We start from the raw sequence: 26,945 nt of genomic DNA on the forward strand, positions 1-26,945 counted from the left end.
TGAGATAACAAATCAGTTGTTCCGTCGCTAAGCCGCGTTCGACTCTTGCGACTCCATGAACTGTAGTCCGCCAGGCTCCTCTGTCCACGGGATTTTCCCAGGCAAGCGTATTGGAGAGGGTTGCCATTTTCTTCTGTAGGGGATCTTTCCCACCCAGGGCTCGAACCCGCGTCTCAGGATTCTTAACCTCTGAGCCACCAGGGAAGCCCATAACAAACCAGTATTTGTGGCCCACTCAGCCCAGGGTTCTCCATTTCCCAGCTGTTTCGGCTGCATCAATCTCGTCCCCCCACCATGCCTCTGGAGCCGTTTGGGGTAGGGGCTGGCAACGAATACCTTCCTTCGCAAGCCCGATGGACCAACGGGGCTCCTGCCATGGAAAAAGCAGCGGCGCCGACGACGGGAGCGTGCAGACCGAGGCGCGGGGAGGACACAGCCCCGGCAGCGGTGCTGAGCTCGCTCCCGCCGGGGCCAAGCCAGCGCTCGACCTCGGCCGCGCATGCGCAGCCGCCTCCCCGCCGCTCCCGCCGTCTCCGCGAGGGCGTCTCTCCGCCCGGCTCAGGGGTGTCCGCGGCGGCGCCGGATCTGGCGAAAGCGGTCCCGGGAGGACAGGCCGCCCCTGGCCCTGCCTCCCCCGTTCGTGTGGTCCAGGCCAGAAGGAGGGGCGCGTGCGGAGCGCCGCAGAGCGGGTGGCCGTGGCTCCGAGGAGAAGCCCGCGCCGCGTCTGGGCCTGCAGGCAGTGCGGGAGGCGCTCCCGCGCGGGGTCCTCGCTCGCAGCCGGCCCTGAGCCGGAGCCCTGAGGCGGCCCTGCGAGCTCCCGGCGGCGGTGGTGCGGCGCTATGGAGGAGTTCGACGGCGAGCCGACGGTCACTGTAAGGGGGCCCCGAACAGTACGCTTTCCCCCCGGGGCCCGGAGATTGGGTCCGCCTCGTCCCTGCTGCTGGCGAGGCGCCCGGCCCCTTCCCTCAGCACAGTTGCCCCCCGCTCGGTTGCCGCATTAATTCGCCCCCCGCGTGTGGGTCGCGGTGGTCGCTGGGTCCTGCTCCCTTGTGTATTCTGAGGACTGCCTGGCCCTGGAGACCCCGCTCCCCCAACTCTGTTCCTTGCCGGCCCTTGCCTCCCCGACCTCCCTGCTTCTCTGGCTTTTCCTCTTGGGCTAAAGCCCGCTCAATGAGCGGGCTGGAGCCAGGCGGAGGTATCGTACGGCTTTTTTCCTCCCAGCCGAGCAGAGCTTCACGTCGCAGCCCCGTGAGCTTGGCTTCTGCTTGAGCTGGCCCAAGGTTTACCAAGTATAGTTCTCTCGAGAGACTGCTTGTGTCCAGTCTCCCGGTCGTGTCCGACTCTTTGCGACCCCATGGATTGCAGCACGCCAGGCCTCCCTGTCCCTCACCACCCCTCGGAGTTTGCTTAAGTTCAGGTTCATTCCGTGCGTGTTGCCGTCCCTTCATCTCATCCTCTGACGCCCTCTGCTCCTCTTGCCCTCCATCTTTCCCAGCATCAGGGACTTTGCCAAATGAGTCGTCTGTTCTCATCAGATGACCAAAATACTGGAGCTTCAGCAACAGTCGCTCCAGTGAGTATTCAGGGTTGACCTCCCTTAAGATTGACTGGTTTGATCTCCTTGCTGTCCAGGAGACTTTGAGGAGTCTTCTCCAGCACCACAGTTCGAAGGCATCAATTCTTTGGCGTTCTGCCTTCTTTACGGGTCCAGCTCTCACAACAGTACATGACCTCTGGGAAGACCATAGCGTTGACCATAGAAACCTTTGCTGGTAATGTCTCTGCTTTTCAACTCACTGTCTAGGTTTGTCATCACTTTCCTGTCAAGAAGCAATTGTCTTCTGATTTCATGGCTGCAGTTACCATCTGCAGTGATTCTGGAGCCCAAGAAGAAATCTGTCATTACTTCCACCTTTTCCCCTTCTATTTGCCATGCAGTAATGGGGCCAGTTGCCATGATCTTAATTTTTTTATTATTATTTTTTTAATTTTAATTTTTTGATCTTAGTTTTTTTAATATTTAGCCTTAAGCCGACTCTTTCACTCTCCTCTTTCACACTCATCAAGAGGCTCTTTAGTTCCTCTTCACTTTCTGCGATTAGGGTGGTATCATCTGCATATCTAGGTCTGTTGATGTTTCTCCCGCTTATCTTGATTCTGGCTTGTAACTCACCCATCCTGGCATTTCTTATGATGTGCTCAGCATATAGATTAAACAAACAGTGACAGCAGACAGCCCTGTCATACTCCTTTCTCGATCTTGAACTGATCAGTTTTTACATACAGGGTTCTAACTTTGCTGCTTTGCTATTTAGCAGGGCTTACAGGTTACCAAGAGCTAAGAGATATAGAACAAGCCTAAGTGGACAGATGGATATATTTCCCAGTCAGGGAATATTTCTCAGGAGACAGGTGAGATGGTCTGGTATTCCCATATCTCTAACAGCTTTCCACAGTTTGTCATGATCCACACAAAGGCTTTAGTGTAGTCGATGAAGCAGAGATAGTTGTTTTTCTGAAATTCCCTTGCTTTCTGTATCATCCAGCAAATGTTGGCAATTTGATCCCTAGTTCCTCTTTCTTTTCTAAGCCCAGCTTGAGCATCTGGAAGTTCTTGGTTTGCATAATACTGCAACTTAGCATGCAAGATTTTAAGCATGATCTTAACTAGCATGGGAGATGTGTGCAATTGTCCGATGGTTAGCACATTCTTTGGTGCTACCCTTCTTGGGAATTGGGATGAAGATTGACCTTTTCCAGTTCTGTGGCCACTGCTGGGTCTTCCAGACTTCCTGACATAATGAATGCAAAACCTTGATGGTATCCTCCTTTAGGGATTTGAGTAGTTTTGCTGGAATTTCATCACATCCACTAGCTTTATTAACAGCAGTGCTTCTCTTAAGGCCCACTTGACTTTGCACTCCAGAATGTCTGACTCTGGGTGACTAACCACACCACTGTAATAATCCGGTTCATTAAGATCTTTTTTATACAGTTCTTCCATGTATTCTTTCTATCTCTTCTTGATCTTTTCAGCATCTACTAGGTCTCGGGAGACTGTTCCTGCTTTTTCATTGCTCTGTTTGCTTTCACGTCTGTTTGAACTCTCAGGAGAGTATGTCAGATGTGGATGATATATGATGCTTAGAAGGAGATTCATGGCTGTTAGAGGAGGGATACCTACCCTTCCCCCTGTCTGGGATGCTCTTCTCTCTTAGGTTTCTATCCCACTCATTTTTTTACGTACAAGCTCCAGCAACCTCTTTGTCAGAAAAGCTCTCCCTGACTAGAAAATATTTCCATCTGTCTATTTAGGCTTGTTCTGCATCTCTTAGCTCTTGGTAACCTGTAAGCCCTGCTAAACGGCAAGCTGCCTGACCTTATATTTTTGCTTTTTAGAAAGTTGAGATGCCTTCAGCTTTCTGCTGAAGCCATCATATTGCAAAGCAGTGTCTCACAAAACCAAAAACTGAAAATAGGAAAAAAAAAAAAAACTGAAAATAGAAGTCAATTCAAAATTAACTGGACAAGAGACAGGAGATCTCAAACAGCAGTGAACTTGGGATGTTATTCTCTATAAAGCTTACTGCTATATCCTATAGAGTGTTAACTTTTAATGAATATGTGAAGTACTTTAAATGCCAAATATCCATCAAGGACTGTGTCACTGTTTTTTGGGAGGAAAAATAGACTATTGGAATCACTGGGACTTTTTCAAACTACATGTTATCTTACTTTTCCCTCCTTCGCTTATGTCAGAATCTTTGGATGGGGAAACTTTCCCAGTACTTTGTGCGGCCCTGGAAAGCTACTTGCTATGGAACCATGACAATGAGTCATGCATTTACAAATGGAATGAAAACTATCTAAGCTGAATTTTGCCCCCAGTAGTGATGACTGATTTGTGACAACCCAGCTTTACATTGGTGTTGGGAAGACCAGGTAGGAAGACTAGGTTGGCCTTGTGGACACAGCCTCTCAGAAGGGCATCATCCATAGTTTAGAATCTGAACCTCAGCAATGAAAGTTTGAATTCAGTCATGTCTGTATTTGAGATTAGTCTGCTCTTTGAGCTTGCTCTATACACACTGTCAAGAGGCTAATGAATAACCTGGAAAACTATTGTCACTTTTTATAGCAGGGTGAATATATCAAGGCTTGTGAAGGCCAGTTAGTATTTAGCAGATTCAGGAATGTTTCAGTGTAGATCCAAAGAGATTAATCTTGAGTAGTTTTTCTAGACCAGTGGTATTATCTTTTTAGGTCAAGGACTCTTAAGAAATGTGAGTTACAGTTCTTGTCTTTTTTTTTTTTAAGGGCTTCCCTGGTGGCTCAGCTGGTAAAGAATCTGCCTGTAATGTGGGAGACCTGGGTTGGGAAGATCCCCTGGAGAAGGGAGCAGCTACCCACTCTAGTATTCTGGCCTGGAGAATTCCATGGACTGTATAGTCCATGGGTCACAAAGAGTTGGACACAACTGAGCAGCTTTCACTTCACTTCACTTTTTTTTTGGTTCTTTCCAGATAACTACCTAGAAGTGGGATTGCTGGGGTATAGGAGAGATGCATGGACTCAGTTGTGCCTGACTCTTTGCGACCCCATGGACTGTAGCCCTCCAGGCTCCTCTGTCCATGGGATTTTCCAGGAAAGAATAGTGGAGTGGGTTGCCATTTCCTTCTCCAGGGGATCTTCCCCACCCAGGGATCAAACCTGTGTCTCTTTCATTGGCAGGCGGATTCTTTACCACTGGCGCGACCTCAGTGGGTCATGAGGGCAGGCGGAGGATTGCAAGGGTTGCTCCTGACAGTTGGGGAAGGCTTTGTCCTACTGCGGGAGTGGAATGAGCATCAGAAGTCCCTGTTTTGGAACTTCCCTGGTGGTTCAGTGGGTAAGGATCCACCTGCCAATGCAGGGGACACGGATTCAGTCCTTGTTCCGGGCAGATTTCACATGCCGCGGGGCAGCTAAGCCCGTGCACTCCAGGGCCTGTGCTGCACAACTGGAGAAGCCACCACAGTGAGAAGCCCGCGCACCGCAACTCCAGAAAACCCGTTGCAGTCATAAACTAAGTTCCTGTTTTGGCTCTTGATGTTATGGATATAGCTCTGGAGGTTAGAAAACTCATAAAGGGTGGATTATGCAGTTGCATTTATGAAGCTTGGTCTCAGAGGGATTGGTGTGACTGAGTTGGAGAAAAAAATTAAGCGCCATTAAAGATGTAACATAGGGAAAAAAAAAGATGTAACATAGAGGCCATGGGATTGGAGGTCTTTTTAGTGAGTAACAGCAGTTCAATTCCTGTTTAATTTTTTTAACTGCCCTTTTTCTGAACTACAGATCACTAAATTACCATATAATAACTGATTAGGGGGTAGCTTTCCTTTTTATCAGCACTTGAGAAGTGGCAGGCTGGGTTTAGGTGCCTAACAAAACTCTCTTGCTCATTTAGGGTCTAACAGACTGGGTTCATCTCAGCCACACTCAGTTGTATTTATAGATTAGCACTTGATAACTTTCACAACCACTGCTTACTAGGATTATACTTGCAAGTCAATTGAAAGCAAAGCCTTTAGGAAGAATAACAATTTCTGTGCCTTATGTGTGTTTTTTTTTAACTAGTGGATTCCAGGAGTGAATTCCCAGAAGAAGCAAATGTGTTTTGACTGGGGTCCAGGGGAGATGCTGGTGTGTGAAACCTCTTTCAATAAAAAAGGTAGGTTTTTTTGTTTCTCTTTTAGATTATCTGTGTTGGTACAATTTTTTTTTTCTTTATTCTCTCAGAGTTGACTAGCTGAGATATGAAACTGTTGAACTTATTTTGTACCATTTTCATTTTGGAAACTTTTTAGCTATTTAAGATTTTCATTGATTTGTGAGACTTGGCAGATGTTGAGTCCAGGAAAAAAAAGTTAACAATGATCTTCCCAGTGTTAAAGAAGGTTTTCTTTATACTTAAAAACTTGAAGCTTTTTGTTTCCCTTTTTGTCCTGAGTGACTAAATTCTCTTTGTAGTAGTTCCCTCATTGTGAATGTTTGCAGATGTCACAGCCCTTACCTTCATTTTTTCATTGTGAACAAAATAACTTGTCCTCTAAGCTCCATCAGGTATCGGACATGGCTCTTACCTTTCTGATGGGGATTCCCTCTAGTAGCAAGGTAAAATCGACATCTCTATACTTGATTTTGCTTTCTCCTTTTCAAGAGAGAAATCTCAGGAAATGTTAAAAGGATTATTTTGCGAATCTTTGTCATGTTCTTTATCCATATGTAAAGGTTTTCCTTTTTTGTTGGGAGCACATTGAGCTAATGAAGGTCATATAATTTTAGTAAATTACATAGTATGCAGTTTGTGTGGTTTTTTCTTTTAATTAAATTTTTTTGCCACTTGGCATGGCATGTGGGGTCTAAGTTCCCTCAGTAGGGATTGAACCCATGACCCCTGCATTGGAAGCATGGAGTTGTAACCACTAGACCACCGATGCTCAGTAGTGTCTGACTCTTTGCAATCCTATGGACTGTAGCCCTCTTGCCTCCTCTGTCCATGGGATTCCCCAGGCAAGGATACTGGAGTGGGATGCCATTTCCTTCTCCAGGGAATCTTTCTGATCCAGGGATTGAACTCTCATCTCTTGTGTCTTCTGCATTGGCAGGAGGGTTCTTTACCACTGTGCCACCTGTGAAGGCCCTCATGTAATTTTTAAGCAGAGTAGTTTTTCTTGATTTTATAGTTTGAAATGATCCCTGATGTTGCCAAATATCTATGGGATATATTGGTATTGAGAATCTCAAATTTGGCAGAGTGGTAGAAGTTGCTCAGAAGAGAAACTTCTGTGACTGTGTCTGAATGGCTTCTTTCCTTACTTAATGGGAAAGCTTATCAACATTTCTAGCTTGTCCTTGATTGTTGGAAACTCAGGATTTTCTTTCTTTCTTTCTTTATTGAAATCACATTCACAACAAGCCATTGAACGTTATCACAATTTATTTGAGAAGCTGCTGTATGTGAAATTTCCATAAGTTGGTGGTTTATAATTTATCATTATAGAGCCTTTTCATCACTGTTGCAAAATAGTTTAGTCAGTTTTTGATTCTTTGTTTTAGGAATAATGGCAATAAAAAATAATATAAAAAGGATATTTATTTTGACATTTTGTAAAATTTCAGCTCTGGGTTTATCTTATTTATTGAGTTTACATAGGCTGATATTAAGTGGTTTCCTTTTTTTTCCCTAGTACATTTTACTGGATAGAGGTGAAATGTCTTTACAGAGTACGCTAGTGAGTTGAGGGGTAAAGTCTAAAGAGTAAACATTTGTATATAAAAATTCACATATGTCATAAATCAAAGCAAGATCCTCTATGACCCACCTCCTAGAGTAATGGAAATAAAAATAGAAGTAAATAAGTGGGACCTGATTAAACTTAAAAGCTTTTGCACAGCAAAGGAAACTATAAACAAGGTGAAAAGAAAACCCTCAGAATGGGAGAAAATAATAACAAATGAAGCAACTGACAAAGGATTAATTTCCAAAATATACAAGCAGCTCATACAACTCGATACCAAAACAAACAACCCAATCAAAAAGTGGGAAAAAGATCTAAACAGACTTTTCTCCAAAGAAGACATACAGATGACTAACAACCACATGAAAAGATGCTCAACATCACTCATTATTAGAAAAATGCAAATCAAAACTACAATGAGATATCACCTCACACCAGTCAGAATGGCCCTCATCAAAAAGTCTACAGACAATAAATGCTGGAGAGGGTATGGAGAAAAGGGAACACTCTTGCACTGTTGGTGGGAATGTACATTGATACAGCCACTATGGAAGATGGCATGGAGATTCCTTAAAAAGCTAGGAATAAAACCACCATTCAGTTATGTTCACCACCATATGACTCAGCAATTCCACTTCTCAGCATATACCCTGAGGAAACCAAAATTGAAAGAGACACATGTATCCCATTGTTCTTTGCAGCACTATTTACAATAGCTAGAACATGGAAGCAACCTAGATGTCCATCAACAGATGAATGGATAAAGGTGATATATATACACAGTGGAATATTACTCAGCCATAAAAAGAAACACATTTGAATCAGTTCTAGTGAGGTGGATGAACCTGGAACCTATTATGCAGAGTGAAGTGAGAAAGAGAAAGATAAATACCGTATTCTAACTCATATATACGGAGTCTAGAAAAATTATACTGAAGAATTTATTTACAGGGCAACAATGGAGAAACAGACATAGAGAATAGACTTATAGCCATGGGGAGAGGGTGAGATGTTTGGAAAGAGTAACATGGAAACTTACATTACTATATATAAAATAAATAGACAATAGGAATTTGCTGTATGGCTCAGGAAACTTCAAACAAGGGCTCTGTATCAGTCTGGAGGGGTGGGGTAGGGAGGGAGATGGGGGAGAGTTTCAGAAGGGAGGGGATATTGATATTGAGGTTTGACAGAAAACAGCAAAATTCTGTAAAGCAATTATCCTTCAATAAAAAATTAAAAGAATTTTAAAAAATTCACGTATGGTGGCCTCCCAGGTGGTTGAGGGCTTCCCTCATAACTCAGTTGGTAAAGAATCCGCCTGCAATGCAGGAGACCCTGGTTCAATCCCTGGGTCTGGAAGATCTGCTGGAGAAGGGATAGGCTACCCACTCTGGTATTCTTGGGCTTCCCTTGTGGTAAAGAATCTGCTTGCAGTGCAGGAGACCTGGGTTTGATCCCTGGATTGGGAAGATTCCCTGAGAAGGGAAAGGCTACCCACTCCAGTATTCTGGCCTGGAGAACTCCATGGACTGACTGTATGGTCCATGGGGTCACAAAGAGTCAGACACGACTGAGCGACTTTCACTCACTCACTCAGGTGGCTGAGTGATGAAGAGTCCACCTGCCAATGCAGGAGACATACGTTCGATCCCTCGTGCAGGAAGATCCCATATGCCATGGAGCAGCTAATCCCGTGCACCACAACTCGAACCTGTGCTCTAGAGCCCAGGAACTGCAATTGCTGAGCCAGTGTGCAGGCTACTGAAATGCACGCCCTAGAGTCTGTGCTCCACAACAAGAGAAGCCATGGCAATGAGAAGCCCGTGCACCACAACTAGAGAGTAGGCTCCGCTCCCTGCAACTAGAGAAAAGTCCAACCAGCAACAAACACCCAGCACAGCCAAAATAAATAAAAACTAAAACAAAAAAATTTAAATATGAGGAATTTCTCCAGCTATCCAGTGGTTAGGACTCTGTGCCCCCACTGCAGGGGTATGCGTTCAAGCCCTGCTTGGGAAACTAAGGTCCTACTTGCTGCATGGCCAAAGAAAATAAAAATAAAAATTCATGTGTGGATAAATAATATATCATGAAATCAGTAGCAAAGAAGCTGAAGTTTTTGTAATTAGCTACTCAATTAAAATTTTAGAGTGCTTTGATGAGGATGACTCTGATAGATGTTAATTTTTTTGTTTTTCCTGTTTTGTTTCAGAAAAACCAGAGATGGTGGCAGGTTGCCCCTTTATCCATATCATCCGAAAGGATATAGATGTTTACTCTAAAATCCTGAGAAAACTCTTCAATGAATCCCATGGAATCTTCGTGGGCCTCCAGAGAATCGAAGAAGAGTTGACTGGGAAATCCAGAAAAGCTCAGTAAGTTGGCTGCTGATAGGTGCTGCCTCCCACAACTAAATTTTGAAAAACCAAGTGAAATGCCTCCTTTTCCTTTTGCACAATGGGTGGACCTTCTGGAGAAATATGCGACTCCAGGTTGGATTTTCTGGCCTCTGTACTGGGCAGTGTAAGTGGTCATGGATGGAGAAGTCTTTCAGAGAATGTGTGAATGGCTGCCAGTTGACTTGCTCACTGCTTGACGAGCTTTCTGTTTCTATTCCTACTGCATTTACCCTCCAAAGAATAAAATTTAGGCCAAATAAGCACCTGAGAGTCATTGAATGAGGTTCCACTGTTGAGAGTTTTGTTTTGTCTTTAAAGAATTATTTTCAAGGCATTTTTTTGGGAAGAGACCAGAAAACTTGTATTTTTTACAGACTAGAATTGGTTAAAGTGAGATTTGTGAATTAACTGCATCAACATCAGGTACTTATTCAGGCCTCACCTCATATCCAAAATTTCTAGGGGTGGATCTTAAAGTCTCTAGGTGAGTTTTAAGTACAAGTGGAGTTTGAGAGCCCCTGTGTTAGGTTTTTCTTAGTGTCTGTTCATATGTCTAGGGAATAGATAATGTTGGTATTTGTGTTGGAAAAACAAAAAGTTTTTCCTGTGTTTCACTCACAACCCTTCTGACATCAAATGTGTGGGAGTTTTCACGCACCAAGCAGTTCTCTGACCCCAGCTGAGTGTCCTACAATTCAGCTGTATTCTGACACCGCCTACCTGGAGATAGCAACAGATTCCTCCAGTTAGGGGCTCTATAGTACAAAACTGCCTCCCATTCAGATGCCAGTCACAAATAGTGGGTCCCCAGGTTACCCACAGCTGCTCTCCAGCTTGACTACAAATCACTGGTTCCCATGGTGACCTCAGGTTTGATAAATTTGCTGGAGAAGCTCACAGAACTCAAGGAAACAAGTTTAGCAGTTCATTAAAGGATATGAGAAAGGACACAGATGGACAGCCAGGTGAAGATGAACGTGGGGCCTGGTCTGGAAGAGTCCCAAGTGCAGGAACCCCTGTCCCTGTGGAGCTGGGGTGTGTCACCATCCTGGTACATGGATGTGTTCACCCACCTGGAAGCTCTCCAAACCCCTTGCCTGTGAGATTTTATGGAATCTTCCTCATGTAGGCATGATCAATTATTATCTCCATTTATGGCCCTCTTCTTTCTCCAGGGAAGTCAGGGACAGGGCTGATAATTTCGGTTTCTAATTATGACTGGGTCTTTATGGTGAGAAGTCCTCATCCAGAAGCTACCTAGAGTTGGAACGAAAGGTTCTACCAGTGCTCTTGTCATTTAGGAATTTACAAAGGTTTTAGGAGCTGTGAGTCAGGGATTGGGGTTGAAGACCTAGCGTTTTATTTCTTCTTATAAACCACAGTGTCACTGTATTTTACTTCCTTGATAAGCATTTTACAGATGAATCACCCCAGAGGGTACCCTGGTCAGCATGCGTGTGTGTCTGTGTGTTTATGAAAGGTCACTGGTGACAAGAGACTGGTACAGGATACTGATAACTCAGAGAAATCTCTATTGCCCAAAGCATGTCAAAAGTCCTGTAATTCCCTGAAGGCAGGGACCCTGTCTTGTTTATGTGGACCTTCTGTTCCCAGATATCCTCATTCATCTGTATAGTAGGTGCTTTTAAATATTTGCTGAGTTTAATAAATCAGTGAACATGTGAATGTCCTATTAATGGTGGTATGGGAGCTCCTGTTTTGTGCGTGGGGGTCAGCATATCATCTTGTTTTTTGGCCAGGTGAGTTATTTATTTGGGGCTGAGTCTTGACTGAAAAATTAAGTGAGAGTGTGTGCAAGTTGTTTTCAACTGCTGCTGGCCCCATTGTACCTTCTGTTCATCTTTAAAGGGAGCCAGAAAATAAATAAACAAAAATAAATGGAGCCAGTAGGCAGCATTTAGGTCTCTTCATTTCGAACTAATGTTTCTTTCTAAGGGTCTACTTCTTGGTAACTAATAGTCAGTTCCTTTTTTGTTTGTTTTGTTCTGCTCTTTTATAAGAACTCTGTTTTGAAATAATTTTAAACATACAGAAAAAGTGCAAAAATAATAGACTTCTCTACATCCCTCATCCAGCTTCTCTGATGTTAGTATCTTGTATAACCACATTGCTGGTATTTAAACTGGGAAACTTAAAAATTTTTTTTTAACAACTGATTATCGATTTATTAAAAAGATTGATTTAGGCATCGGCAATGGTGACTTCCACCTCGACTCCTGGCTCAATACTGATGGGAGTGATCTGCTTGACAATTTCAGAGGGGCGGTGCAGGTCAATGAGTCACTTGTGGATCCTCATTTGGAATCGATCCCAAGTCTTAGAACCTTGACCACAAGGAGTTTTCCTTGTAGTTTTTCTCAGAGTCTTGGTAGACATCCGAACTGGTCCTTTCACTTTGAGATTCTTTTCCTTTGTTCCTCTGATCAAGTCAGCACACACCTTCTCCAGAGACTTCACGTTGCGGCTGGTGAGGGTGATCCTAATCCAGTGAATGGCCACCTCTGGCTCCACGGGAGTCTTGAGGTGTCTTTAAAGGCCATGGCTGCAGCGCGGCTTCCTGACCGACTTGTTCCTTGGCGAGAGCAAACAGCGGTGAGTCAGGAACAAGAGCGGGCAGCACAGAGCTCCGCTGCAGCGGTGACCGTGTCTTCCTCAAAGAGGAATTTTTTTTTTTTTTTAAACTTAAGTGTTGATGCAGTGTGATTAACTGAAGGCCTTATTTCGGTTCCACCATTTTTTCCACTAATGTCCTTTTTTCTCTTCTGCAGCCAAATGAGGTTGCATTTAGTTTTTTTCTCCTTAATCTGCTTCATGGCCTTATCACTTTTGAAAAAATATTGACCAATCATCTTGGAAACTGTCCCTCAAAACTGTCCTGGGTTTGTCAGATGTTTTCTCATGACTGAGCAGAGATTATGCATTTTTAGCAAAAATACCACAGAAGTGGTGTGATATGTCCTTCTTCACACATCACATCATGAGGTTCATGATACTGATGTTTTATTATGTTTATATTGACCTTGATCACTTGGTTAATGTGGTTTCTACTGGGTTTCTGTACTATAAAGTTAACCATTTTGCCCTTTGTAACTAGTAAATATTTGAGGGAAAAACTCTTGAGACTATGAAAATCCCATTTCTCCTCAAATTTCAACCACTAATTTTAGGATCCATTAGTGGGTCTCATTTGAGACAATTAATATCCTTGTGGACTCATGGATATTTCTTTTAGTCCCTGGGTTATATGTTATTTTGTTTATTTTGTGGCTCAAGTTGTTTTAGCTTTGGCCATGAGGAACTCCTTCAAGTTGACTCCTGTCTGTCAGCAAAGTTTTTATCTTTTTTTTTTTTTTGATACTTTCTATCATCACAAGATATTCCTTATTTTCTGTCACCATAAACTGTTCCAGGTTCATCTTGTATGCCATTTCATCTTTTGTAGATTGGTTCGAGTGAGTAAAAACTACCGATCAGTCATAAGAGCGTGCATGGAGGAAATGCACCAATTTGCAGGTAAATATTGTGTGTGTGAGTAATTGAAGTATTTATCTGGCTATAAGTACTACAAGGTAAAATCTGATTGACATTCTAGTTTAAAACTTACTTGCCTTTCTTACATAATCTTTAATTTTCTGGCAGTTGTCTTGAGTACATTTTAGAACAAATTAGAACATTTTATGTTAGCAGGTATGAGGCTAAAGGGCCAAATTAAAGACCTTTGACAGTTGCATTCCCAGTTCCTTGATATTGGTGATTGAAAGTTATCATAATCCTGAGACCCATGTGACTTGTGGATGCTGGATAGAATCTTGTGTAGCATGGTGGTCTCTCCGTTTGCCACATTGTAGTTGAAAGACCCACTTGTCATTTCTGGGCCGTGGTTTGAGATCATTGATGTACAACAGAGAAATGAAGCATGTTTAAAAAAAAATCTGTATTGAAAATGGGTGGTCAGTAGAAGGCACAAGCCACAGTACCTGTCTATGAAGGTCTAACAGTAAGACTCATGTTACATTGCTCACTTAAAATACTTTATGTTTTGTTAGTTGCTGATAAAGATTCAGCCAGTGGCCGCCAGTTCAGCAGCCAGGTAAGGGGGTGGGGCCGCCTGTGTGGTACCGGCACCATTTATGTCCTTCTGAGTCCTCGGTAGTCACCGGGGGTGGCTTTGAAATCACTGATACTGCAGACATCTCTTTTCCTGCCAGGTAGACAGGCAGCTCCTTGGGGTGGTAAGACTCATCTTGAACTTCCTGGTGCCCTGTTCAAGGCTTAGCAGCTTGGAACACAAGGATATGCTTGATAATACTTGTACGAGTTTTCAGCTCTTGTGGGAAATATAAATCCTTACCGTGTTGTGTCACCTGAGGTGGTGAGCTGAGGTTTTAGAACCACTGGTGAGTCTCATGAGCTATACTCAGTGAACCAGTATTTTTAAATGGCAGGTTGTTACATTTTAGTTGGAAGATGACTTAAAGAATTCTCATTCTTTGGTTAGAATTTTTATATTATTCAAACTCAGTAGTCAGTAGGGACTGGTGCACCGTAACTGAAGTCATCAGACCATTTATTTTTCCTTATGATTAAGGTATAAAATTCTGTGATTGTACAAGAAGGATGATGGGGGTACTGCATATTCCTAAGGTCAGGGTCCAGAGCTGATTTATTTTGGAGTCTTACATTGGGTTTACTTTTTTCTTTGGAGGGGGGTTACTTTTTTAATAGATTGTTTCCTAAAAATCAATCCCTTAAATATCAACATCATTAATTTTTGCTGTACCTGTATATTATGATGTTATTTGCTAAATATTTTTCTAAAAATCATCTCTCCCTTTTTACTCAGAGCCGCTTCCTAAACTGTAATATTCATCAAGATCATGGGTGTAAAGAGCTACTTACATTTTTCGAAGGCACATTAAAACCACAACCATTGAAACAGAAACTATTATTCTGTGTCCCACCCCCTAAAATTCTCTTGACTGTCTTGTGGGGAGCCCTACCATAGGAACAGTCTGTAAATGTTGAGTTAATGAACGACCATCATGTGTTTCAAGCTTTGCTTTGTTTCTTAGCTCTAGGTGAAAAAAATCTCAGGAATGGTTTCAGTCAAAACTCGGCCTCTGTTCCTTCCTTAGGTCTCCATTCTGTCGGCAATGGAGCTCATTTGGAACCTTTGTGAGATTCTTTTTATCGAAGTAGCCCCAGGTGAGCACAGAATCACCTTGTCACAGCGGCAGAGGTGTCCCCCTACCCTGTCCTGTGCTGTGATGGGTGTTTTGTTGCCTAAAATGCTCTTTTCATTGCTTTTCATCAATACGAGCATTGGGAAGTATTACAGGATGCCTGAAGAAGCCTGTGTTTTTGTCAATATATTGCAAAAAGAATCAGAGTATCTTCTGAAAACCTTAAATTGTAGGCAGGTGACCCCTAAAAAAATACGAAGAAACAGACTAGCGTGCGAAAGGAGTGGTCCATATTTGTATCATGGACTGGTGAAGCTTTAGAAAGTCTTAGAAGCCCGGGAGAAGTGTGTGCAGGTTCTTCCCCAGCCTCCGAGGGAACCAGCCCTCCCAGCTCCTGAGACCTTTAGCCTCCTGAAACACGAGACAGTACATTTCTGCTGTTTAAAATTTTAAGAATGAAAAAAGTTGTACGGATATGAGGCAGGATTAGGTGATGGAAGGCAGAGCCCCTGAGAGAATTCCTTTGCTGGTGATTGGGTCCGGGGCAACCCTACAGCTTCATGCGTCCTTTTCGAATTATTCCCTTGATCTTGAATTTGATTGTGTCAGTACAATATCTGGCTTGAGTGGGCTTTCTGTGGAGGGGCTGCAGGCCTTTTTGCTTTCATTTAATGGTTTATATTTACTTTTGTCCATAAGTGTATGTTAGTAGTCTCTCTGCAGTCACAGCTTTTTATTCATACTCCTGCTTAAGCACTGAGCAGCTTGAAATGGAATTGGTTGGTTGTCTGCTCGCCTCCAGTAGATTCTGAGGACTGTCGCTATCTTTTTATCATGGTTGTGTACCTGGCACCTAGTCAGTAGCATCCCCTTATGGCCATTACTGATGTGGTCACTGAGTATTGTGTAGTTGTGAAGAAGCTGGGGGTGGTCGGGGTGGTGAGGTTGGCCCCCTGACGATTCAGTGGAAGGTCACGCTGCCTGGCACAGAGGAGGCCCCACAGGAGTCCTTTCGGTAGCTCAGCCCTGTGGTCAGGACCACACGCCCGCTCACTGAAGACGGACAAAGCACTTCCTCCGCCGTTTGCTCGCCTGCCCTACACTCTGTACTTCGGGAAGGTGGAATCCACTGCTTGTGTGTTTCCTCCCAGCCGGTCCGCTCCTCCTCTACCTCCTTGACTGGGTCCGGCTGCACGTGTGCGAGGTGGACAATTTGTCGGCAGATGTTCTGGGCAGCGAGAATCCAAGCAAACACGAGAGCTTCTGGAACTTGGTAAGACCCTCGTGCCTGCTGGGCCTCCCTGCCTTCCTCCTCGGGTTCTCTTTGGCCTGTGCTCCCAGGCCGCCTGAGGGTTTCCCTGCTGAGCCCGTGGGCGTCTGGTTCTTTGAGTCTGTGATCATGGAGATGTGCTTAGGGAGGTGTTTCCTTCCCTGCTCCGTGGGGGAGTTTTGAACTAAGTTATCATGTAAGAAAAATAATGCTTTGTAGACTTCACAGTGAGAAGGGAATTTTGATCTTTTTGTGGATCTAAGAATGAGACTTGATGAAGAGAACGCAAAGCCGATGGATAGGTGCTGGGATAGGGGTTTGATGTCAGTGGGCTGAGGGCTGTTTTGAGGTGTGAGATGTGTTCTGAAGCTGAATTGTGATGATAGTGCACAACTCTGTAAACTTACTCAAATCCCCCGAATTAGACACTTAAACAGGTGAATGTTTATAAGGTGTACATTGCAATCAGTAAAGCTATTAAAAACAAAGACATTGATGATCCCAGTCATTTTGGATGGTCAGTTGGAAAGTCAGTGTGTGTGTGTGTCTATGTGTGTGTATTCTGTCTGGGAGAGCAGTACTTTTCCATTCACCCATACTGACCTGTGACCCAGTTTGGAGTGACCAGAGAGGAGCTTGCTGGTTGACTTGAATGTTGCAGACATATAACATCTGAAATTCAGGTAAAGAACTGCTGCCTTTGAGGCTGTTTCTGAGGCCTTCGGGTGCTTGGAGATCTGTGCCAGTAAGGGGAGAGCCTTTGTTCAGAAATGGTTGGGCCTAGGTTGTAAGTGTGTGGTTCATTCACTGTGTATTTGAGTGGTGCTGTGTGCAGGCCCTGAGGAAACAACCAGAACCAATGCAGGCAGTGATTCCTGCCCTTATGGAGCTTGCATCCTGTGTGGGGAGACAGGAAATAAATACAGAAGCAAGTAAAATATGTGTAAAAGTGAAGTGCTCTGGAGAGAAATAGAGCAGGGGAGGGGAATTGGGAGTGTTAGAGTCGAGGAAGGGCACCCTTGTGAGGTGACGTGTGAGTAGGAACCTGAGGACGTGACGAGGGATAAGGGCTCAGCTCCTAGAGAGGCAGGGTGGTGGTGGTGCTTAGTCAGTCAGTCCTGTCTGACTCTTGCGACCCCGTGGACTGTAGCCCACCGGGTTCCTCTGTCCATGGGATTTTCCAGGCAAGGGTATTGGAGTGGGTTGCTGTTTCCTTCTCCATGGGATCTTCCTGACCCAGGGATCAAACCTGTGTCTTCTGCATTGGCAGGAGGATTCTTTACCACTGAGCCACCAGGAAAGCCCCAGAGAGGCAGGGTAGTTGAATGCTAGGAACAGGGTCTGTGGTGCCAAGCTGCCCAGGTAGCATCCCAGCTCGGCCTCCGCCAGCTCTGAGCTCCAGCGAGTCGCTTCCCTGCCTCTAGTTTCCTCGTCTGTAGCATGGGGAGTGCCCCACATGCGCCACAGGGCTGTTTGGACTCGGTTAGTTGAAGGAGATACAGGTATGCCCTAGCTTGTGGGCACTAGAGTTCCCGTTTTACTCCTGAGTCAGTTTGGGTAAGGAGGACATTGGAGAGTCAAACACAGGAGCGCTGTGATCTGACTTAGATTTTCTTTTCTTTTTAAACATGTTTATTTATTTGGCTGTGCTGGGTCTTAGTTGTGGCATGCAGGGTCTTTAGTGGCAGCATGTGAACTCTTAATTGCGGTGTGTGCGGTCTAGTTCCCTGACCAGGGATGGAACCCAGGCTCCCTGCACTGGGAGCACTGCGTCTTAGCCACTGGACCAGCAGGGAAGTCGCTGATGCAGGTTTTCAAAGGATTTTCTGGCTGCACTGCTGACAACAGAGTAAAAGCAGAGCAGAGAGACCAGTCTGGAGGCTCAGGTCCTAAATCAGGCAGCTGTGCTAGTGACTTGGACATGGGTAGGAGCTGAGTGGAGGAGGTGGTGAGAAGTGATTCGATTCTGGATACAGTTTAAAGGTACAGTGATAGGATTCGCTAATGAATTGGATGTGTAAGAAATAGAAGAATGTGGGTTGGTGGGTTGGAGGCGACCAGGTGTTTACTTCAAGGCATGTCAGGTAAGACGCCTGTGAGGGTCAAGTGGAACCGTAGGGTGGGAATAGGGCGTGCACGTCTCGAATTCAGGGAGAGGGATTGGGACTGGTCAGCATATGTTTCTTTGGCTTTCTTCTTCTTCCTTTTCTTTTGCTGTGGCTTGCAGGATCTTAGTTCCCCAACCAGGAATTGAACTCAGGCCATAAAATAGCATGGAAAAACCTGAACCAAATTTGGCCAACCCAGTATTTGAACTAAAACTTTTTCTTTTAACTGAAACTTATACGAATCAGTGCTTTATTTGATGCACTTTGGTAATTTTTATTTTATATTTCATTTTATTTTTAAAAAGTCAGTCATACCTGCAGTGGGTTATAACAACATGCAGTTTGAAAAGCATGGTGCAGGGGTTAAAACTAGAAGGTCGGATGAAGTAGATTACCCTGAGGGAGGGAACCGTCCCTCTTCTCCGGGACAAGGAAGCCGGAGCGGGTGAGGGTCCTAGCGCTGAGCCTGCGCCCGGATGCTGTGCTCTTGGTTTCCTCCCAGGTGACCGCCTTGGTGCTGCAGGGCCGGCTGGACGAGGCCCGCCAGGTGCTCTCCAAGGAAGCCGACGCCAGCCCCGCCTCTGCAGGCATGTGCCGAGTCCTGGGGGACCTGATGAGGACCATGCCCGTTCTCAGCGTATGTGGAGCCGCCCGGGTCGCAGAGATGGGTTCATGCAGGGAGCGTGAGGGGCTGGCATGGTGACCGCCCCGTCCGCGTCTCTCCCGCAGCCTGGGAACACGCAGACCCTGACGGAGCTGGAGCTGAGGTGGCAGCACTGGCACGAGGAATGCGAGCGGCACCTCCAGGACGGCACGTTCGCCTCCAGCCCCCACCTCGAGTCCCTCTGCAAGGTCTGCGGCGAGCGGGTCCTGGCCGGGGGCCAACCAGCTCCTCCTGGGGCCCTGGGCGTCCAGCCCGGCAGCAGCTCCTCCTCAGACGGGGCTCTCGTTATGGGCCCTGTCGGGAAGGAGCGAGCTTTTCCCTCAGCTGCTCCAGCTGAGATGAGGAGCGTTACCGGGAAGTGGCCCCAGAGTTAAGGGACAGCGTCTCTTCTCAGGTCCTGCTGGGAGACGATGCCGCCCTGCTGGAGCAGAAGGAGCTTCTGAGTAACTGGTATCACTTCCTGGTGACCCGGCTGTTGTACTCTCAGCCCACGGTCAAGCCCATGGATCTGCACCTCTATGCCCAGGTGCGTCAGCTTCCCCGGGAGGGGAGAGGAGATGGTGTCCAGGGCTCCGCTCCCTGCCGAGTCACTTTCACCGTGTGGCCTCGTTGACTTGATCCTCCCTGGAGAATCGAGGGGCCCAGTTTGAAGGACCCCATCGCCCTTCTCTAGGGTCCCCTGCACAGCAGCCCTGCCTGCACCCTTGAGTCTCTGCCACCATTCGGGGACTGAATGGGTCACCACCTTTCCACAGTCTAGCCTTGACCTGTTTCTGGGAGGTGAGAGCAGCCCAGAGCCCCTGGACAACATCTTGATGGCAGCCTTCGAGTTTGACATCCACCAAGTGATCAAGGAGTGCAGGTAGGACCCCGCTGAGCACCTCGGGGCCGTTCAGCGCCTGGTGCACTCACGGTGTCGCATGCCCATCACCACCGGCCTTTTCCAGAGTGTCCTGCTCCTTCCTGTTGGTGTCTTAACCTCCTTCCCACAGACCTGCTCCCCCGCCACAACCACATTGGGCAGGCAGTGTCTTCTCTGGACGAGCCTGGGGGCCTTCCTGAGGCTTGCAGGCTCCTGTATGTGTAACAGTTTGCACTTCAGGGATGTTTACTTTAAGTAATATTGCAAGAAATTACTATGGTATTTAAAATCCAGAAATAGCCAGCCAGCTTATTTCTTGGAACTTGATGGACATGCAGCCACCTTACAGGACAGCACTTCTCTGGTGAGCCAGGAGCTACACCAGTGGACTCTGGGCTGGGTCTGTTCGGAGCAGAGATTCTACATCAACCCCCCTCCCCAGACCTTCAGCAAGGCAGGATAGGGAGCGTGAAACAGTGAATCCAGGGCAAAGCTTTCCAGATTCCCCACCTGTAGTAAGTCAGAGAGAACTTACCCTCCCTTCTCATGCAGAGGGGGAAGGTTGGGAACTGCTGGAGCAGGTGGCCTTGCTCAGGTATCGAATTCACCGACCTTGACTGGATCTTTTCTTTGTTAGTGAATCTGGGCAGTAGGAAGGTCTCCCCGCTTCTACCCTCCACCTCCACCCCACACATGCTACCTGCTCTTCCTGTTTGGCCAAAAGAAAGCCAAGGCCCATTCAGAAAATGGTGTTAGATTTGGAGAAAGGAAGGTTTGTGTCCGTATTCTTTTCACAAACCTCTAAAATAGGGACTGGTTGGAACTGGAAGATAACTTACAGAATTCAGCTGATTTTGGCACGAGGGGTTGTATCTGCAGCGAAGGATCAGTAGGTGCGGCTCCCAGGGCACAGATGCCAGTATTTAGTTTTGTCAGGGTCTCTGTCTATAATTCAAAGCAATAGGCATTCCTGAATATGTTGTCTGTTACTGGCAGTGGGTTATTTCCTCCAGGGCTTCCTTCATAAGCCACATCTGGAATTTTAGGATCAAGACAGATTTGAGGAAAAGAGGAAGGAAGGACAATAAAAAAGAAAAGCACCTTGCTGTTTCCAGTTGTTGTAGAAGGAAAAGAGAAAGAAGTGTAACGAAGAGGCATGGTGCTAACGAACGCCGCTGAAAAATGCATCACCCCTGCCAGTCTTGAAGGAGGAAATCAGGCTTGCAGCCCCTCAGTCTGGGCGTCCGTCTGCCCTGGCAGGCAGGGAAAAAATTGAGGTATTTCCATTAGCTAGGAATCTAGGAGCTTGGGTTTTCCTGACCAGTAAGCTTCTTCCTGCCCTACTCTGAAAAGCAGGTCCTGAGACCTCTGTCCATTAATTGAAAGAAGGGCTGAAGTATCCTCAGAGAGTGCCCTCCTGGACGAGGAAGGGTGGGTTCTGGGGTCTCCTGAGCACTTGCCTTCTCACGGGTTGTTCCAGTTAGGCCCCAGCTCACTTCCCAGGGGAGGAGAGCCTGTCTGGGGTGGGGCCGGGGGGCTGGTGGTGTAGGGGAGCCTTGAGCTTCAGGTGTGGTGTCAGCTGTTCACTCCTCTTGGGGGGAATGAGGGGAACCCTTCCTCAGCTAGAAGGGAGCTTTCTATAGGGGTACCTGATGATCCCCATGTCAACCATGCCAGGCCATTGGGCAGAGAGGGCTCCTGAGGCAGAGCAGAGAGGCCCTGAAAGTGAAAGTGTAGTTGCTCAGTCATGTCTGACTCTTTGTGATTCTATTGACTGTATGTAGCCGCCAGGCTCCTCAGTCCGTGGGATCTTCCAGGCAAGAATGCTGGAGTGGGTTGCCATTTCCTTCTCCAGGGATCTTCCTGACACAGGGATTGTGGGTAGGCTCTTTACCGTCTGAGCCACGAGGGAATCCCAGAGAGGCCCTGGGAGGCCACAGTTGGCCAGCTCCTGCTGAAGGGCCCCGTGTTTGCCTGGCGTGCCCACAGCTGAAGGGAAATTGGATTTCTTCCCTTGTGGGCTGCAGCTGCCAATTCTTGCCATCCAGCAAAAGGAAGAGAGGAACTGGCATGGACTTCACGGGACGGCAGCCCCAGGGCAGGGCAGACAGCCCATTTAGTCAGTCATGCAGTGTAAACCAATCCCTACTCTTTTTATATCCTGAAAGCAGGATTTTTCACCCTAGCAACATTGAAGTTGCTTTTCCCTCCCAAGATTTAAAAAATACTCTAGCATTATATACAGATACAGAAAGGCCTATGCCAAGTAACAAATTAAAAATATAACTCAAAATGATGTATTCACACTGCAGTAAGTGCATTGGTATATTCTATTCAAAATGCTAGTGAGTTTACAAAATTTGGCGATGTAAAAAAACTTAACATCCGAAACATTTAGAGGGCCCTAGAAAATGTCATTTTTAATAAGGGCTAGAGATGATTTTAGGTTTTGATTAAATGTGGTATGGGGGTGGACTTTTAGACCTTTGTTATGTGTCAGATTACATATCCAATAAAATCAAATTATTAATCATGTAATCAAGCAAAAAATAATTTTTTATACAAAGTATTAATAGATAATACAAGGTGGTTTTTAAAGTGCTGTCATGTATATATAATTGTGTTCATAAAATATGCTAATCAAAACTATGCAACAGTGAGAAACGTTAACAGAACGTAAACAGCAATCCAAATGCACACGTTAGTTCTTTGAGTTCTGTGTTTCATCAAGAATCAAACCCCACCAATCTTTTAATCCTTTTCTTAGCCGTTACCCTGTATCTGCATCCTCTCTCTCTCATTGGGTCCCTGGATTTTGTTCTTTGTGACATTCTCCATTGACACGTCTCACTGGCTGCTGTTTCGACGTTGAGTGCCCTTCCCAGTGTGGTGTTAGTCCCCGCCTCGTGGGCAGAGTCCAGCTTGCCACTGTCCCTCCCCTCCTCTTACAGCAAAGGAGGTGTGGGGCCCCTGCTTATGCTCCACACCTGGGGGCCGTGGCTGCTCATCCTGACGCTGCTTCTTGCCTTGGTATCTCAACCCGCAGCATCGCCCTGAGCAACTGGTGGTTCGTGGCCCATCTGACAGACCTGCTGGATCACTGCAAGCTCCTGCAGTCGCACAACCTCTAGTAAGGACTCCACGGCCATGCCAACCTTTTCCTTGCTGCCACCCAGGCCCTTGAGGGTGGGGGGACCGGAATGCCTAGGAGGGAGGTTGGGCTGCAGAAGGGGGCCCTAAAGAGCAGCCCGGGAGCCTTGGTCTCATGGTCTGTTTTCTGTCAGCTTTGGATCCAACATGAGAGAGTTCCTCCTGCTGGAATACGCCTCAGGACTCTTCGCTCATCACAGGTAGGAAGGCCGCAGGGCTGAGAGGCAGCGGGGTGCCCTCCAGCAGGCGCTGCGCGTGGCCGGGGTTCTCCTGTCTGGTTCTGGGAAGGCACCAGGTCTGGGGAGGAGCTGCCTTGGAAGCTAGTTCCAGCCCCAGGGCAGCTTCCGGGCCCTCATGTCTGTCCCGCTGGACCCATGCAGCCTGTGGCAGCTGGGTGTGGACTACTGTGACCACTGCCCTGAGCTGGGCCGGGTCTCTCTCGAGCTGCATATTGAGCGGATCCCTTTGACCACGGAGCAGAAAGCCCTCAAGGTACTGCGGGTCTGCGAGCAGCGGCAGATGACGGAGCAAGGTGAGTGGGCTCTCCTCCCAGCCTTCAGGGTCTGGGCAGTAGCTGCCAGGAGGTGAGCCCAAGCGTCGGAACATCCCTGGGGAGGGAGCAAGCGCTGGGGCCCACTGGGACCCAGAAGCGGTCGAGCATGCTGCCTGTTACACAGGTCCTGCCCACTTACGTGCTCATGCCTTCAACCAGGGCTCAGGCTGGGCAGCTGCACTTTGTCCTGTCCCAGGGGGCTTGCCGGTGCTGGCTCGGGCTGGCTGGGGGGACGCAGGACTGGAGGTGACTCAGGAAGAGCACGGGGAGACGTTGATGACGTTTGCCCCGTCTCTTCCCACTTCGCTCTCAAGTGGTACAGGCCTAAATAGTTATTCTTCCCAGAGGTACTGCATGTTTATGACCGTCCCTGAAAGCATTTAGCACTCAGGACCCAAAGCCTGGTAGGGTTTTCAGCATGTGGACAGATAATGACACGCTGGTCTCTGGGGAGCCTTGCCAATATTCTTGGCACCCCTTAAGTGAAACCTGCTCACAAAGCCAAAGTCTACCAAGGTAGGTCGTACTGTTGACGAGGCCAGAAGACAATTTATAAACCTCACAGCTTCTGGTTCTGCTGCCCAGCTGTACTTGGAGCGCACAGAGAAGCCACGTAAAACTCAGAGGTGGTGGGAAGGCTGCTCCTCTCTCAGCAGGGTTTGGGAGTGGAGTGATTGATAGGGTGAATGGTTTGCCTTTTCTCTTTTCCCTGCAAAGTTCGCAGCATCTGTAAGATCTTGGCCATGAAAGCGGTCCGCAACAATCGCCTGGGCTCTGCTCTTTCTTGGAGCATTCGCGCCAAAGATGCCGCCTTTGCCACGCTGGTGTCAGACAGGTGGGCTCTCTGTCTGCATGCTCCCCGGATACTGCCTGGAACGTCGTGGGGCTGAGCAGGGGGCCTGGGGCTACTGCCCTCATCTCTGGGCCGGCCTTGCAGGTTCCTCAGGGATTACTGTGAGCGAGGCTGCTTCTCTGACCTGGATCTCATTGACAACCTGGGGCCAGCCATGATGCTCAGTGATCGACTGACATTCCTGGGTGAGTCTCTGAGCTGTCCCCGGGACCTTCAGCACAAGCGCACAGAAGTTCTAGACTTCTCCAGTCCAAAGCACAGAGAGCTCTGAGGGACTTCCCTGGTGGTGCAGCAGTTAAGACTCCATGCTTCCACTGCAGGGGGTGCAGGTTTGGTCCCTGGTGGGGTAAGCGAGAGCCCACACACTGCAGCACCACCACAGGGAAAAAACAGGAGCCAGTGTGGTCTCTGCAAAGCGTGTTTTTGGGTAACATTTTATTTTCTGGTAATTTGAAACTCAGAAATTGTGAAAGTAGTGTAAGGAATAAGAGACTACCCCACACACCTTACCAAGTTAACCAGTTATTCATGTTTTGCCTCGTTTGTTTTATTCTCAGTCTTTTGGGAATAGTTTGGAAGTATGTTGGAGACATTGTTTCCCTCCCTCCATAAATATCTGAGCATGTATATCCTAAAGAATGACAACATTTCTTTTACTTAACCAGTTATGAAAATCAGGAGGTTCAGCATTGATACAACACTCACCTAATCCATATTCTGATTTCATCACTTGTCCCGATAATGTCCTTTATTTTGTCATGAATTTAGTTTTCGTATCTCATTAATGCCTCTGCCTTTGTTGGTGTTCCTTAATCTTGACGTTTTTGCAGATTCTGTTCAGCTCTCTTGTAGAATATTACTTTGGGTTTATTCATGAACAGCCTCAGGTTATATACTTGGCAGGAATTCCACTGAGGGGATGTGTTAATAGGAACTCCCTTAGTGGAGTTCACCTTGATCACTTGGGTAAAACGGCATCCACCAGGGGTCTCCTCTAATATTTATTAAACAGATTTATTAATCTGTGGAGCTGTACTTCAGGATTATTTAAGTCTCCTCAGACTTTGATCCACTAGTGTTCGTAACTACTGGTGATTTTGTGAGTGCCGATAAAATTGTGTTTTAGTTGGCATTCCCCTGTATGGAAAGCTTCCCCTTCCTCCCTTTTATTCTTTCTTTTTTTTTTTTTTTTTGACTTTTTTATTCTTTCATTTATATCGGTCATGGCCTCGAGGGTTATTTTATTCAGTCTATTATCAACCATGACTCTTGTTCATTTTGACACTTATATTCTCCCAGGTTTGGCTCTTTGGAGCCCCCTTTAAGCGAGGAGTTTGAATCCTTTTGGTCTCGTTGGCTGATGAGCTTGGAGGCCGCTTTGGAAGAATTTCCTTGCTCTAGGGTCTCTTGTTTAGGGTCACAGGTGACCTGGTGCTCTCTCTTCCCAACAGGAAAGTACCGTGAGTTCCACCGCTTATACGGGGAGAAGCGTTTTGTCGATGCCGCTTCTCTCCTCCTCTCTTTGATGACATCCCAGATTGCCCCCCGGTCTTTCTGGATGACGCTGCTGACAGACGCCCTGCCCCTTTTGGAACAGAAACAGGTACAGGTTGAGTCCACAGTGTCTTCTCTTTTATCCTGTAGCTGTTGCAAATGGTACATCCATCCATCGTCTCCTAAGTAGGGCTGTGTGATTTCCATAGCGCCCACTCTGGAAATCTAGTATCTCCACAAGCAAATGACTTATCTTGAAATGAGGCAGCGGTCCACAGACAGTGCTCAGCCCAGGACCCTGATGAGAAGAGCCGGGAGTGAGTGGGGCCTCTCAGCCCCCAGCACACTTCTCCACATGATACAAGAAAGGCTGTCTCAGCCGAGCCCTTGCCAGACTGCTGCGGGCCCTGGCTGGGGAGCAGCTCCGCGAAGCGGCCTCTCCCCGCAGGTGATCTTCTCCGCGGAGCAGACGTACGAGCTCCTGAGGTGTCTGGAGGACCTGACCTCAGGAAGGCCGCTGTGTGGAGAGCCCGATGCCCAGCAGCTCCAGGTCAGTCTGGTGGTTCCAGGATGGAGGGGAGAGGAGGCACCCCGCCCAAGACGTTGGCCCCTTGCAAACTCACATGCCTCTCACGTATTTGCTTAACTTGCGACTAGGGCACACTCACTCTTTAGGGGGAAATGGGGTGATTTAGTGTTCTGGCCTCTCGATTTTCTTCTTTCTTTCCTGTCACTTGTGGTCCTCTGCATGCAGCTTGGTCTCATATTAAGAACTTGCTGGAAGATACTACTGAATGTTTTGTGCCCTTTATCTCCCTTTGGATTAGATAGTCTTGGGAAAGAAGGAAAACTTCCTGCTGGTCTTCACACAGGCCGTCTTTGGTTTTAGGATGATGATATCGAGACCACCAAGGTAGAAATGCTGAGACTTGCTCTTGCACGGAATCTTGCTCGGTCGATTATAAAAGAAGGCTCGTTGGAAGGTTCCTGAAACTGGCTCCAACATGGTATCTTTGTAAAGGCAATGTATATACACTTTTAAAAGAATAAATGTTTCTTTTTGCAAATACAGGCAAGTTCTTACATGTGGGGAGGTTTTAAC

At 46.7% G+C, this 26,945-nt stretch overlaps 1 protein-coding gene and 1 pseudogene across 5 annotated transcripts; one reads left to right on the top strand and one right to left on the bottom strand.

Moving 5' to 3' along the window:
- The first annotated feature begins 572 nt into the window (after positions 1 to 572).
- On the top strand, positions 573 to 26,910 carry NUP85 (nucleoporin 85). Of its 5 annotated transcripts, none has more exons than XM_065908806.1 (20): positions 573 to 872; positions 4,732 to 4,888; positions 5,620 to 5,713; positions 9,499 to 9,661; positions 13,149 to 13,219; positions 13,753 to 13,796; positions 14,842 to 14,911; positions 16,041 to 16,162; positions 18,770 to 18,904; positions 18,997 to 19,119; positions 19,326 to 19,457; positions 19,687 to 19,793; positions 22,840 to 22,923; positions 23,078 to 23,143; positions 23,324 to 23,475; positions 24,214 to 24,331; positions 24,434 to 24,534; positions 25,801 to 25,952; positions 26,292 to 26,393; positions 26,671 to 26,910. In XM_065908806.1, exons 2-20 carry the CDS (start codon positions 4,841 to 4,843, stop codon positions 26,758 to 26,760), a joined length of 1,974 nt encoding a protein of 657 aa, XP_065764878.1. In that variant the 5' UTR covers positions 573 to 872; positions 4,732 to 4,840; the 3' UTR covers positions 26,761 to 26,910. The 5 variants fall into 5 exon arrangements, with proteins under 5 accessions (XP_065764878.1, XP_065764880.1, XP_065764881.1 ...); XM_065908808.1 differs by having other exon boundaries at positions 574 to 872; positions 26,675 to 26,910; XM_065908809.1 differs by having other exon boundaries at positions 574 to 872; positions 26,716 to 26,910.
- Positions 11,845 to 12,246, bottom strand: LOC136149799 (small ribosomal subunit protein uS10-like; annotated as a pseudogene).
- Positions 26,911 to 26,945: the final 35 nt, after the last annotated feature.

The sequence above is a fragment of the Muntiacus reevesi genome, chromosome 18 (genome assembly GCF_963930625.1).
Source record: "Muntiacus reevesi chromosome 18, mMunRee1.1, whole genome shotgun sequence".
Lineage (NCBI taxonomy): Eukaryota > Metazoa > Chordata > Mammalia > Artiodactyla > Cervidae > Muntiacus > Muntiacus reevesi.